Genomic DNA, 13,457 nt, shown 5'->3' with positions numbered 1-13,457 from the left:
GTACGTGGGCTGGAAGACATTTGGGAAGGAGTGGCCCAAATAGGCAGGTAATAAATGCACTGAGGATGGCGGTCCAAACTCAAGAATTAGGGCCATTAATTTCTACTGAAGCCATTCCAGTAGGATGTCGGGGCACAGATATAACTGTAGGGAGCTATGAAATGGACCAGACACAAGAAAGTCAACATGAGTTATAGACTATTGTTTCCAGAAAAAAATGGCTGAGCGGGTATGAGGAAGAGGGGCAAGGCAAGGCACATAGAAAGACAGTCTACCCAACCAAGGGAACGAGGTCCTGGGGACACAGAGGACAAAAGGACAGTCTGACAGTGCAGTGACCCTCAGCTCACACCAGTACCAGTCAGAGGACAAGGCCCTTGGCAAAGGTGGCAAGATGCCTAAAACTGGCTCCTCAGCGTCCTCCAGCACTGCACACAGCAACATGCCTTGTTGTCATGGTTACTCCTCCTCAAATGCCATGTTTTGACATTAGGTTACTTGAAGTGCCTACAATGCCATTTTATGAGCCCTTGGACCAATTTTTCTGTCTGACTGAATGATGGTTTACCCCCTCCCCGCAGCCACAGCCTGTCTGCTTTCGTTCCTCCTCTGAAGCACGCTTCATCTCCACTGGGTTTTCCATACACTTTAGAGAAAGTAACTTTTAAAAATGGGGTTGTAGAAATAAAAACAAATTGATGTTGCCATTTACTCAAAGTAAGCACTTTTATAATCCATGATAGACGCATAAAATTCTGGAACCCCATGGCCCCAATAATTTTAGAACATTTTCTTCAGCCTTCAGAAAAGTCACATCCATTAAATCACCTCTTGTTTTGTCCCCACTCCTTAGCACCTTGCAATTCTACTTTTTTTCTGACAGGATGCATTTATGTCACTACAAATTAGCACTGTGGTCTTAGTCCCTCAGCGTTTATACTTTCTACTCTTATATTCATGTTTACGTTGTAGTTCCTTTTTTAGAGCAAGGAACACTTTGAAAACCCCTTCTCATATTTTCCACGAAGTTTATCCTCTTAATTTCAGAGCAGAGCATTCACTTTCCCCAAAGGTGGAAAACATTTTATGAGTAAATAAAATATAAACATGCAAGTGCTGAGAGCCTTGGAATACTTCAACTCCTTTCTCCTCTCGCAACACGAGAGCCTGTGGCTTAGTTATCTGGTTCCCACCCATGAGGCCACCACTCTCGGCTTGGTCAGCCAACCCTCTTCTCGGTGGCTTATGCCTCAACACAACAAACTGCTAATTTATGTTCAGGAGCATCCCCAAGAAAGCAAGGAACAGACAGACAGGCTATAGAACCAATAAGAGAAAAAAAAGTCTCTCTGATTGGGCTCTTCCTCTCCCAGCCAAGTGCAAAGGGCTCCTTCATCAGGAGAGACGCAAGTCTCTGCTAGTGTATTCTTCAGACATATGATGAACATTAAAAAGTGGTTGTTGTGAAATGGATTCATTCGTTCTATGGATATTTTAAAAAAAAATCTATGGATTTTTAAAGCTATCCCATTAGGTGTTAGAAGGAATTTTAATGTGAGTTATTTTTCAGTTCTTGCCTTGGGGAGTATTAGTTCTGCATATGAATACAAAATTGCATTCGTTGAATTTGGCCTTCTACTAGGAAAGCCAACACAAAGCCATCTGCATCGAGTCTGTGAACATCAAAGTCTTGTCCAAGTTTGGGATCTATAAGGGGATATTAATTTTATCCAGACCCATTTTACTGTTGTTTCCCCCTCCAAGAAATAGGCTGGGAGACAGGCTTACATTTAAAGATGGGGGTAACACTCATTCAAAGAGCTTGGCTATATGCAGTCTTGTCTTGTAAAATATATCACACTGAAGAATTTGAGTTATGTGTTATACATGAATTAGTGAGCCATTGAGCATGCTCAAACGGTGTTGCATTTCATGTTCAAACATTTCAGTGTTGAGCCTTGCCTTCTCTTAAGGACTGAGGATGGGAGTGGTCTGAACTTGTTGGGGTGAAGGCAGAGAAGGGGTTGCTGGCCCACTGCACGCAAAGCACCCACTGTCCTCTTCTTGGCCCCACTCCCCTGCGGCCTCCCTAAGGGTGGCTGAGCCAGCTCTGTCACTGGCCTCGTCACCTCCCTTCTATCCTCAGCAAAGTGCTTTAACAGTGGACAGTCTGTGAGCCCTGACCGGCACACCGAACATTTTCAGAGACAAGCTTTGCACCTGCTAAAGTATGGCGCTGTATCTGGGGATGGCCGTCTTTGCTTTCTGAGGGAAGCTTGTACTGTGTACCTGCTGCATTTGTCAACACCCGCAGAACCCTACAGCTGGTGCTCAAATGACCGGAATTACAAAAGCTTGAGTGCACTGCTGAGAGCACAGTCTTTCCAAAGGCCCCGCTTGCCCACATGAAGCACTGCCCGGAAGATTCCCTGAAGACCCGCTGGGTCCTGTTTAAGATAGGACTGGCTGCCCAGAAAGTCGCTCACTGGGTGACCAACCACTGGCTACATGCCCCCTGGGGTTTTGTTATAATACATGTACATACATCCTGGAAACAGTGAAGAACAGAATGTCAGACTGACCCTGATGTCACCGGAGGTCAATTATTGCTACCCTGAGTGGTGTCTCAGCTGTCCTGCCCATCTGGATTCTCCAAACCACATTTGGAAGCTGGTGATAATCCACCTCCTCCAGACAGTAGTGGGCTGTCCCTTTCTGGACGGAGTGTCCTGTATGTGCTCCACGCATGGGTATTTAAACCTAGCTGATAACTGGTGGTATTCTAGGGAAATTCACTGAATAGATAAAAACCTACTGTTAACTCTATTTCTGTTCCCTTCTTCTGTCTTGTCTTTTGTTTTTACAGGGTCTCAGTCTGTAGCTCAAGGTGGGCCGAAACTCATTATGTAGTCCAGGTTATCATTGAACTTGAGGTTAAATGACTCCTGCCTCTGTCTTCCCAGTGCTGGGATTATAGGCATGCACCATTATATCGACAGTTACTGTATTTTCTATTTTTTAAATGCAAAGTTGCTCATTGTCATCAACGCTTGACACTCACCTGGCCTTTTTCAGCCATTGTTAGACACCATTGCCTCTAGGTCTCATGTTAGCCTCACTAACCTCAGCTTCTCTCTCTCCAACTCCACTCCCAACAAAGGATCTTGTGCCCTCAATACCCTTTGTGTGTTGTCTGTAGTTTATAGCTCAGTCAGGGTGTCTTTTGCCGTGAAGAGACACCATGACCACAGCAACTCTTATAAAGGAAAACATTTTTTGGGTTGGTTTAGAGTTTCAGAGGTTTAGTCCATTGTCATCATGGTGGGGCATGGCCACAGCAGGCAGACATGGTGCTGGAGAAGGAGCTGAGACTTCTACCTCTTGACCCTCAGCCAACAGGAAGTGAACTGTGTTAATGGGTGTAGCTTGAGCATAGGAGACTTCAAAGCCCATCCCCACAGTGACACACTTCCCCCAACAAGGCCATAGCTATGCCAATAAAGCCAGACCTCCTAATAGTGCTGCTCCCTATGGGGGCCATTTTCTTTCAAAACACCACATTTTGCTTTTCAAATATAGATATTGAGTCCATCTCAGAGTTACTTAGCTTTTAAAATGTATCATTATCAGAACCATAGTGATTTAGTCACACAGACAGATGACATGCCTTGGCTCAACATGGCCTTGCAATTAATGAAATCCAGTTGTTGAGAGAGTTCACTATTCCCGTCTTTCAGAATAACTTTAAAACACGCCAGTTTGCGACCACATTTCTATATCTGGGCAGCCAAAAGTCACACTGCGATATTTGTGTCACATACTGGCATTTGCAAGTGTTCACCTTTTAATAAAAAATGCCATGTGATGTAATGAAGTTTTATTTCTAGAGAAAGTGAAAGTTTTATTTCTAGAGGGAGCAGTGAAGCTTCAGACAGAATGACTAGTTTCTGCTTTTTATTTGAAGTAGTATCAAAGAATGTGAAGGACCAAGTTATATGTGAATGTTTTTCTGGGACGGGAAGAGAGATGAGAAGCCTCTGAGGGTTTGATACAGTTTTCTTTTTCCTTTTGTTATGCAGGATGAATCAATGAGACACATTTCCGAGGGCTGCCCTGGCGTCCTGTATCTAAATCTGTCCAACACGGGGATCACCAACAGGACCATGCGACTCCTGCCCAGGTGATGCTGTGGCTGCTAGATGGAAGTGTGGTCTCCCATGTGACTCAGGCCGTGAGCGCATGCTCCTTGCCCTCTGACTGGCACTGCGTGGGTTATTTGTGTCGCACTGACATACTGAGTTCTAGACTTTGGCTTGTTCTAGTTGACTTCCGAGCTCGTCCCCATCATCAGCACCCAGCCATGGCGGCCTGATAAGGGCACAGCTGCTTTCTGGTCCCCGAGCCTGTGTCTGTGCTGTCCTTCCTGAGCAGGCATGGCTGGCCACTGGCCTTCTGTTTCAGCCAGTGACTTTGCCACTTTTACAGCAGCGTACCCAGTGGCTTGAGATAGACCTTCCTGACTTTCTCCTTCCCTTCCTGGGCTCTGGAGCCTGGCCCTCAACTTCCTTTCTAGTGTCTGAGACCTCTCTGTAACAGAACTCCAACCTGCCTCCTCCCCAGACTGTTGTCCTGGTTCCAGGCACCCCACGTCCCCTTGAGAGGCCACGGCTTTAGCGAGCTTGCTCTGCTGAGTTTTGACTGGAGGGTGGCGGCTGCTTTCCTTAGCCTGGCATCTCTGGCAGGTTCTTCAGTTTATGCACAGTTTTCTTGTCTGCTTATTCTCCGTGCTTCCTGTGGAAGACTAACCAGGTACTGTGTCCGGTCCTTGGGAGATGTTCAGATGTGACATTGTGAAAGTCTGAATGTTTTCTTGAAACTATATTGTTTTGAAATCCTTTGAAAATGAACAACAAGACATTTGGAAAACTTAAACAGAAAAAGATTCTTGGTGACAATTTTCTTTCCTTCTTGCTCTGTCTTCCACAAATGGGCAAGCCTCAGGCGTTGGCACCGCACTTCCGTTTCAGTCAATTAGCAAACCCTTCCTTTTGGAATTCCTCCAGACACTAACATTCAGGGGCTCGTCGCCCAGCCAGGCACTTAACAATCTTTTGCTTCTTATTCCTATATTTTTTAAAACTCAGGCATATAATCAATTTAGAATTGATTTTAGTGATGAAAGAAGCAATCAGTCAAACTGGAGGTCAAAAAAGTGTGTGTGTGGCCCACTAGCTACAGTTTTACATTCTCCGTCGGTAATAGCTTATCATCCAACAGGCAATAAGTGCTTAAAATACACTTGTTCTTAGTATTTCTACGCATAACTTTGCTCACATCTCTGGGGTTTTCATAGCCACTGTACCCCGCCCAGCTCCTGCTTCGCGACTCATCCCCAGAAGCCTAGAAGGGGCTGATGGGAAAGTTTCACACCATGGAAAATGGCAAACACAACTAAGACTGGAATTATTGTTCTGGCAATTGTTTAGACTCACACTGATGGAAAAGGCAATTTATAAAGCAGCTCAAACTTAAATGTTTGTCTTGCCTGCAGTCAGCACATTGTAACTAGCACAAAAATTGAGGCATTTTTTTTTCTTTCAATCCCTTAAAATGACCTGATTCAGCAACAAAAACAGCCGTGCTATTGACAGGTGTGTGTACTCTGTCATGCATTCTCAGCTTACCTAACTCTTCTGTGATGTAGTGGATGTAATGTGAGAGAAAATGAATATAATGTAGCTCGTGGAACTATACTCATGTCTGAACAGCAGTGCTCAGTTGGTGGGCTACCTCTAAAAATTTAGCAAAAGTCAGTGTAAGTATTGTGTAAGAACCAGCTGGCTACATGGAATTGACTATCGCTAATATTGTATGGTTTATTAGTATTTATAAACCATATGGCACCTAACCTTTGTAGCTATAAAGTACTAAGATAAAAAGTTTTACAGTACACATTTACAGATGGCTTTGGAGAAATAGATATTTATCACTATATTCATAATTAAAGATAAAATAATGATTTTATATGTAATCATCCTCTTAGGAACAGAGTGGTTTTACATTTTTCAAAGTTCAAAAATCTCTTAGTAAAATTTTGTTTTGTTCAGAAAAAAACGTTTTAAGTTATTCATACATATCTTAGTTGTCATCATTAGTAGTGGCCTTTCAGACAGTGTTTTCTACATACTTTATGTACTGAATGGTCCTTTTCAGGTTGGAACATGAGAGGCAAGTACCTTTTTAAACTTTTCTTTTAAAATGACATAAACAGAGCTAGGTAATTATTTCTAAATAAGAATTTGTGAAAAGTGTGTCAGACTTGTTAAATATTATTTCCTCTTTCAAACAAGTAGTCTTTTTATTTTATTTTGTTTTATTTCCTTTTTGTCCCGATACTTGGAGAATAATTTTTGTTTAAAGTGGTTGATGCTTCAATTTTAAACTTCTGTCTTTAATTGTGGAAGAAATATGGATTGAATTATTTCTGTTCTTTGGAATTCAGATTTCATCAAGGACTAGTATGTACTTAATTTCAGCATGGCCACGAGTGTCTAAAGAACAGTTCGTAATTCGTTTCAGCATAGCCATGAGTGTTTAAAGTGAAGCATTTGTTGAAGAGAACAGACTTCTGTGTGTAAATGTATGCGTATGCATAGATCTTCTTGACGTTTCATAATATAATAGTGATATGTTAGTCACTGATTAATCGAGCTTATAGTTTATTTTATGTATGAAGATAAGTATCATGCTTTATCATAGATTATAGCATTTTTTCCACATAAAATAATATTCTTCTTCCTGGTTAATGTTTCTTCGTGATTTGTGTTATTCTTTGACACAAGCTTTCCCTGCTTTGCCTAGGCTGTCCTCAAACTTGCAATCCTCCTGCCTCAGCCTTCTGAGTGTTGTGATTATAGGCCCACACTACCATACTGAGCTCAATCTTTTAAAATCTGCTGCTGGTATCCTTCCCTTTGCTTTCCTGTGTTTCTGCTTCCTGTGGAATAAAGTTAGGAACCCTGTCTCTTAAGCCTTTGTGCTGCTGGGTTTTAGTTGTGTTTTATGTGTAGCATGTACCTAGCTTCTATTTCATTTTTGGTTTTTTCAAGACAAGGTTTCTTTGTGTAGCCCTGGATGTCCTGCAGCCAGCTCTGTAGGCTAGACTAGCCTTGAGCTCAGATCCACCTACATCTGCCTCCCTAGTGCTGGGATTAAAGGTGTGAACCACTGTCCAGCTACTAGCTATTTTTCTCTCTCTCCTTCTCCCCTTTAGGCACGTCTTAATATAAAGCCTACGGAGGCTCAGAACTCACTATGTAGCTCAGGCTGACTTGAACCTGTGGTCATCCTCCTGTCTCAGCCTTCCATACGCAGGAATTACAAATGTGAGCCCCATAGCCGACTTCCTCCTCTGCTTTTCAATTTTAAACATTCTTGCTAGCAATATGTTCAGTTGCTCCTTCCCCACTGGGCGAGTTAGTAGATTGGCCTGGCTATGAGTTGAAAGCAGGTTTGGGAATATTTAGTTTACAAATGAGTGTATAATTTAGTGGGAAAGATAGAAAAGTTGAGTTCTTTCCATTCAGTGAATATTCAGACTGAAGTTTACTTGATGCTTATGATTTTTGCCATACAAAAATATGAAGTAACTTATGTATTATAAAAATACATTTCATAATGATTGTCTATTTTTGTTGTGTTTTCCATTGTTCTAAACATGCTTGGGTATGCAAAATTCTTCTTTAAACTGTAAATAACCAGAGAAGTGCTGGCTGTCGCTGCCTGTCACTCCTCTTCATTTCTTTCCAAAAAAATCAGTTGCCAGGAAAAAAGAAAACGAAAAGAAAAGGATGGTTGCCCTTAATGGCAGCATTGATTTGCCAGATTTGTTTGAGTAGTTTTCCTCCCTTCTTTGGGATTTAGTTTTCTAGAGTTAGACTGAGGGCTGCCCACAGCTCTTTCTCACTATCATTTGTGGGTTTCATGGGGGGGGGGGTGTGGCACATGTGTGGGGAGGGTTGGGGCAGCTTGAGGGACTGTTTCCACCAAGTGACTTGTCAGGCTAGAACTCGTGTCCTCAGGCTTTGCCCACAGAAAATGCCTGTTGATCCATCCCGCAGACCCAGCCCTTACTCCAGGAACATCTTTGCCTCTCACTCTTTCTTGAACTGATTCCTTCCCAGTTGTCTCTGTTACCATGGTCTCTGCAGCCCTCTTCCGTTCTTCTTGGTGCTACATCTTGCCCCGTCTGCCTCTGGTCTCCCTCCAGTTTCCTCTGATTCAAGCCACAGGAAGAGTCATCCTAGAACAGTCCTGTTTTGTCCAGACTCCTCTCTGCTGTCCCTGACATGGTCATCTACCACCCCGACGTCATCATCTACTGTCCCTGACGTCATCATCTACTGTCCCTGACATCATCTACTGCCCCTGACGTCATCATCTACTGTCCCTGACGTCATCTGCTGTCCCTGACATGGTCATCTACCATCCCGACATCATCATCTACTGTCCCTGACGTTATCTACTGTCCCTGACGTCATCATCTGCTGTCCCTGATGTCATCTGCTGTCCCTGACGTCATCTGTTGTCCCTGACGTCATCATCTACTGTCCCTGACGTCATCTGCTGTCCCTGACATGGTCATCTACCATCCCGACATCATCATCTACTGTCCCTGACATTATCTACTGTCCCTGACGTCATCATCTGCTGTCCCTGATGTCATCTGCTGTCCCTGACGTCATCATCTACTGTCCCTGACGTCATCTGCTGTCCCTGATGTCATCATCTACTGTCCCTGACGTCATCATCTGCTGTCCCTGATGTCATCTACTGTCCCTGACGTCATCATCTACTGTCCCTGATGTCATCTGCTGTCCCTGATGTCATCTTCTACTGTTCTTGATGTCATCTGCTGTCCCCGACTTCACCATCCACTGTCCCTGATGTCATCATCTACTGCCCCTGACGTCATCATCTGATGTCCCTGACATCATCATCTGCTGTCCCTGACATCATCTACTGCCCCTGACGTCATCATCTACTGTCCCTGACGTCATCTGCTGTCCCTGACATGGTCATCTACCATCCCGACATCATCATCTACTGTCCCTGACATCATCTACTGTCCCTGACGTCATCTGCTGTCCCTAATGTCATCACCTACTGTCCCTGATGTCATCTACTGTCCCTGACATCATCTGCTGTCTCTGATGTCATCATCTACTGTCCCTGATGTCATCTGCTGTCCCCGACGTCATCTACTGTCCCTGATGTCATCATCTACTGTCCCTGACGTCATCTGCTGTCTCTGATGTCATCATCTACTGTCCCTGATGTCATCTGCTGTCCCCGACGTCATCTACTGTCCCTGATGTCATCATCTACTGTCCCTGACGTCATCTGCTGTCTCTGATATCATCATCTACTGTCCCTAATGTCATCTACTGTCCCTGACGTCATCTACTGTCCCTAATGTCATCTACTGTCCCTGACGTCATCTACTGTCCCTGATGTCATCATCTATTGTTTCTGACGTCATCTATCGTCCCTGATGTTACCTGTGTGGGTTGTCCAAACGAAGCCCTGAGCCCTGGCCTTCTTCTTCCTGCTTGTCTTCCTTGCAGTGGGGAAGCCCTTTCTTTCCTGCCTAATTCTTGGCCTCTTTAAGGGGTGGCATCCCTGAAGACCAGTGGGTTCTCCTTTCCCTGCTCCCCAGTGGCCCCTTATTTACCCTGTGGTGATAACTACAATGCACAAAACCTTCTGGGCACACAATTGGAACAAAACTATTAGGTTTTTCTAGAAGGCGCGTGTGTTATTATGATTGCTCAGGCTGATCTTGAACTTTGGGCTCAAGGGATTCTTCTGCCTCAGCCTCCCAGACAGCAGGCACTGCAGGGCCACATTACTGTGTATGGCGTGGGCTTTGTCCATTAGTGGGTCCTTCTGTGCTGCCGTGAATGGTATGTTTTCATTTTATTTAGTCTAATTGCCCCCTTTGATTTTCGTTTGCCTTATATCCCAGGGTTATCTGTTATGTAGACTTGCCAATGTCCCTCAACGAGGAGTGGCCTGGGCAAGCGCCGTGCTCACTGGACACCTCAAGCTCACTCTCGTTATGAGGCTACATTTTCCGTTTAGATTTTCTAGAGACTTCTGCTTCTTGAAGTCAAAGAGCCCCAAACTCAAAGAATCTACCTGCAAATTCCCTTCTTCCTAGGCTAGGCCTTGTCTTGGTGGTTTTGATAGAAATATATAGATAAAAATTTCCATTTGAATATATGGTATTTTACTCTTTCTAACAGACTCCCTCTGGTGCTGAAAATGGAACATAAAATCCTTCAGTTCTTCAGTGGAAATGAAGTCAAAAGAAAGAGCAAAAAACAATTTCTGTGTTTTCATAAAGGTTACAGTAGGTAGCAGAAAAATAAGAAGGAAACCTATACCCTCAATAAAATAACAGTTATCAAATAATTAGGAAAAGAAAAACATACCACAAATAGTCTTTCTCAAATAAGAAATGGAATTATCAGGGCCTTATGCTGAGAGGGTGTGAGCCTGACCTTTGTCTGAAAGAGAAACATTTCTTTACGCAGCTCCGAATGAAGTATCAGTGTTGAAGCGATCTGCCACGCTTTCCCTGCAGCCAGCACATCTCCACACACTCACAGCTGACTGTCGGCAGCTCTGAGATCCCTAGAAGGGCACAGGGCAGCTACGATGCCCTTTGCACTCAGAAGTCCCTGAGTTGCCACTTTGAAGGGAAGCTGGCTAGAGACCTTCAGTCTGGGAGCCATGGAGCCATTTAGTCCAACAACTTTCTTGTCCTCAGCAGAGGCTCTTAACTTTCAGCCAGTGGCCCCTGCTCCCAAGGGAAAGCAAGCAGCTGTCTATGAGGTTGTGTATGTCTAGTCTGTGCGTGCGCGCACATGTGTGTAAGTGTGTGCGTGCAGTGCCCTCAGAGGCTAGCGGAACTGGAGTTACAGATGCTTGTGAACAACCTGACACGGTGCTGGGAACTGACCTCCAGTTTACTGGAGGAACAGCAAATGTTCTTAACCACTGAACCGTCTCTCCAGCCCTTGCTTCTGGGTTTTGATGGTGTGAGAGTCCTCTCTGCTTTAACTAAAATCCAGGGGAACACAAGAGATGGCTCAGGGAGTAAAGACACTGCCCTCCCCACCACCTGAGTTCAATGCTGGGGATCAACATAGAGAAAGAACCAGTTCCCCAAAGATGTACTCTGACCTCCACTTGAGTGCTGAGAAACACACACACACACACACACACACACACACACACGCACGCACGCACGCACACATTAAATTCTTTAATGCTAAAAGGATCTATAGACCTTATAGATTACCGAAAATATGTAAAAATAGTCAAGTAAGTCTCTTTCTTAATTCTCATTTTTGATATTTGCTAACTGATCATATGGATTTAAGGAGGTAGAATGATAGGTAATATATATGGATATACATATATATTATATGAAAGAATTTAAGGCATACTTTCTTAAAGTCTCATATATATATATATATATATATATATATATATATATATATATATGTTCAGGTAAGATCCAGGCCTCATGACATCTTCCAAACTCTTGTCAGATGAGCACTGTTGTGGAATAATCTTATTGTACACTGTGAAGATGTGTTGCTCAGATTGGTTTAATAAAAAGCTAAAAACAAGCCTAAGCTTTCGGCCAATCTTTCACGATTACTAATAAGCCTCTGTGTTGTGATTTGGGAACCGAGAGAGACTCGCTACAGAGCATCCACTCCCTTAAATGAAAAAGTGATGCTACAATCTCCATAGAAACGTGAAGATGTCGGCCTGGGATGCTGGCTTAGTTGATAAAGTGCTTGCTCCGCAAGCCTGAAACCTGAGTTTGATCCGCTAGAAACTTTGTCAAGAGAAAAAAGCCAGTGGTGGTCCTTGAGTTTGTGATCCCAGCACTAGGGAGTCAGAGAGAGACAGAGTCCCTGGGAGTGCTGACCAGTTGGCTAGCGTGCTTGGCAATAAGAGACCCTGTCTTAAAATACAAGGTGGATATCATCTTAGAATAACAGTGGAGGTTGTCCTTTGATATGTGTGGGTGCTGGCATGTGTGTATGTGAGTACATACACACACAGACATACATGCACCCCCCACACAAATACTGACATACACACACAGACATACATGCACCCACCCACACACAAATGCTGACATACACACACAGGCATGTGTGCACACACACAAATACTGACATACACACACAGGCATGCACACACACAAATACTGACATACACACACAGGCATGCACACACACACACACAGACAAATACTGACATACACACACAGGCATGCACACACACATAAATACTGACATGCACACACAGGCATGCACACACACAGATACTGACATACACACAGAGGCATGCATGTTTGCACAGACACATGCAGACATGCATGAGTAAACACATACATACAGTAAATTAAAAGAGTAGTATACTGTTATTTTTGGAAGTAGTAGTAGCAGTAATAAGGCACTATTGTGTTCCTGCTGTTTTCAGTGGTCAGAAATAACCCCCTTGATGATACTGTCCAATCTGAATACTCATTTGCTTTTCACTCAACAGCAACAGCAGATGGGATCAAGTCCACATGACAGACAAGAAAATGAGGGTCAGGAAGGCTATAAGCCCCATAGTTTTCTAAGTGGGTTCCAAAGGGCACTCCTAAATAAAAGATGCTCTCATCTTTCCCTAGTAGCCAGGAAAGCAACCTGCCACAGAATAGGGAAGTTGCAGTGAGCATCAAGGCTACAACTCTAATTCGGTTTGGTCCAAGTCCAAATTCTTGTCTGTTTTCCATGGTGCTGTCTCCACTTTAGAGAGCCCTTAGGACTGAAATCTCCAGCTCTGCTCAAGGAGAGAAAGAGAAAGCATTTCTCAGTCCACGGGGAGGGGGCGTGTCTTTGGATGTTAGAGAATTCTCTCTTTCCAGGTCCAGCCCACTGTCACTATGGTCCAAAGGCTTCCTTGGCTCTTCTGTGGAATCTCATGCACACAGCCATTCCCAGAGGGGAACGTATGTTCTCAATCAGTAATTCACCACGGAATAGAAGCATTAAATCATATGGGCTTGGTTTTCAAGTTTTGGACCAAATCTAACTTACAGGCAGTGCTTGCCCGTCTCATCTGCCGTTTATGTGAAGACAGACGTGATCTGCAGGCTTTATGGGAGGCAGGGGGCATTTTCTCCCCACTCCCAGCATCCTCATTGCCGCCAAGCGGTTGCAGATTCCAAACTGAGAGTTGGTAATTGTAAGAGCAGGCAATGAGAGTCCTCGTGTTGTTGAAGAATGCCATGCTTTGCAGGGCTTAGGGGCTCGCTCACAGTGTGCCCTCAAAACACTGGTCCGCACATGACAGCGCAGACCCGTCCTAACTCTCTCCTT

At 44.0% G+C, this 13,457-nt stretch overlaps 2 protein-coding genes across 2 annotated transcripts in view; one reads left to right on the top strand and one right to left on the bottom strand.

Moving 5' to 3' along the window:
* The window catches only part of Fbxl13 (F-box and leucine rich repeat protein 13), a 145,018-nt gene that overhangs the window by 72,794 nt on the left and 58,767 nt on the right, over window positions 1–13,457 (top strand). Inside the window, exon 11 of the mRNA XM_038315584.2 lies at window positions 4,080–4,180. Within this exon, the coding sequence (XP_038171512.2) occupies window positions 4,080–4,180 (101 nt within the window). The remainder of the gene's footprint in view (window positions 1–4,079; window positions 4,181–13,457) is intronic.
* The window catches only part of Lrrc17 (leucine rich repeat containing 17), a 30,298-nt gene that overhangs the window by 15,942 nt on the left and 899 nt on the right, over window positions 1–13,457 (bottom strand). The gene's annotated exons all lie outside the window — the stretch shown is intronic.

Source organism: Arvicola amphibius, chromosome 18, assembly GCF_903992535.2.
Source record: "Arvicola amphibius chromosome 18, mArvAmp1.2, whole genome shotgun sequence".
Classification (NCBI taxonomy): domain Eukaryota; kingdom Metazoa; phylum Chordata; class Mammalia; order Rodentia; family Cricetidae; genus Arvicola; species Arvicola amphibius.
Note: the sequence above shows the minus strand (reverse complement) of the source record. Positions and strands in the feature narration are given on the sequence as shown.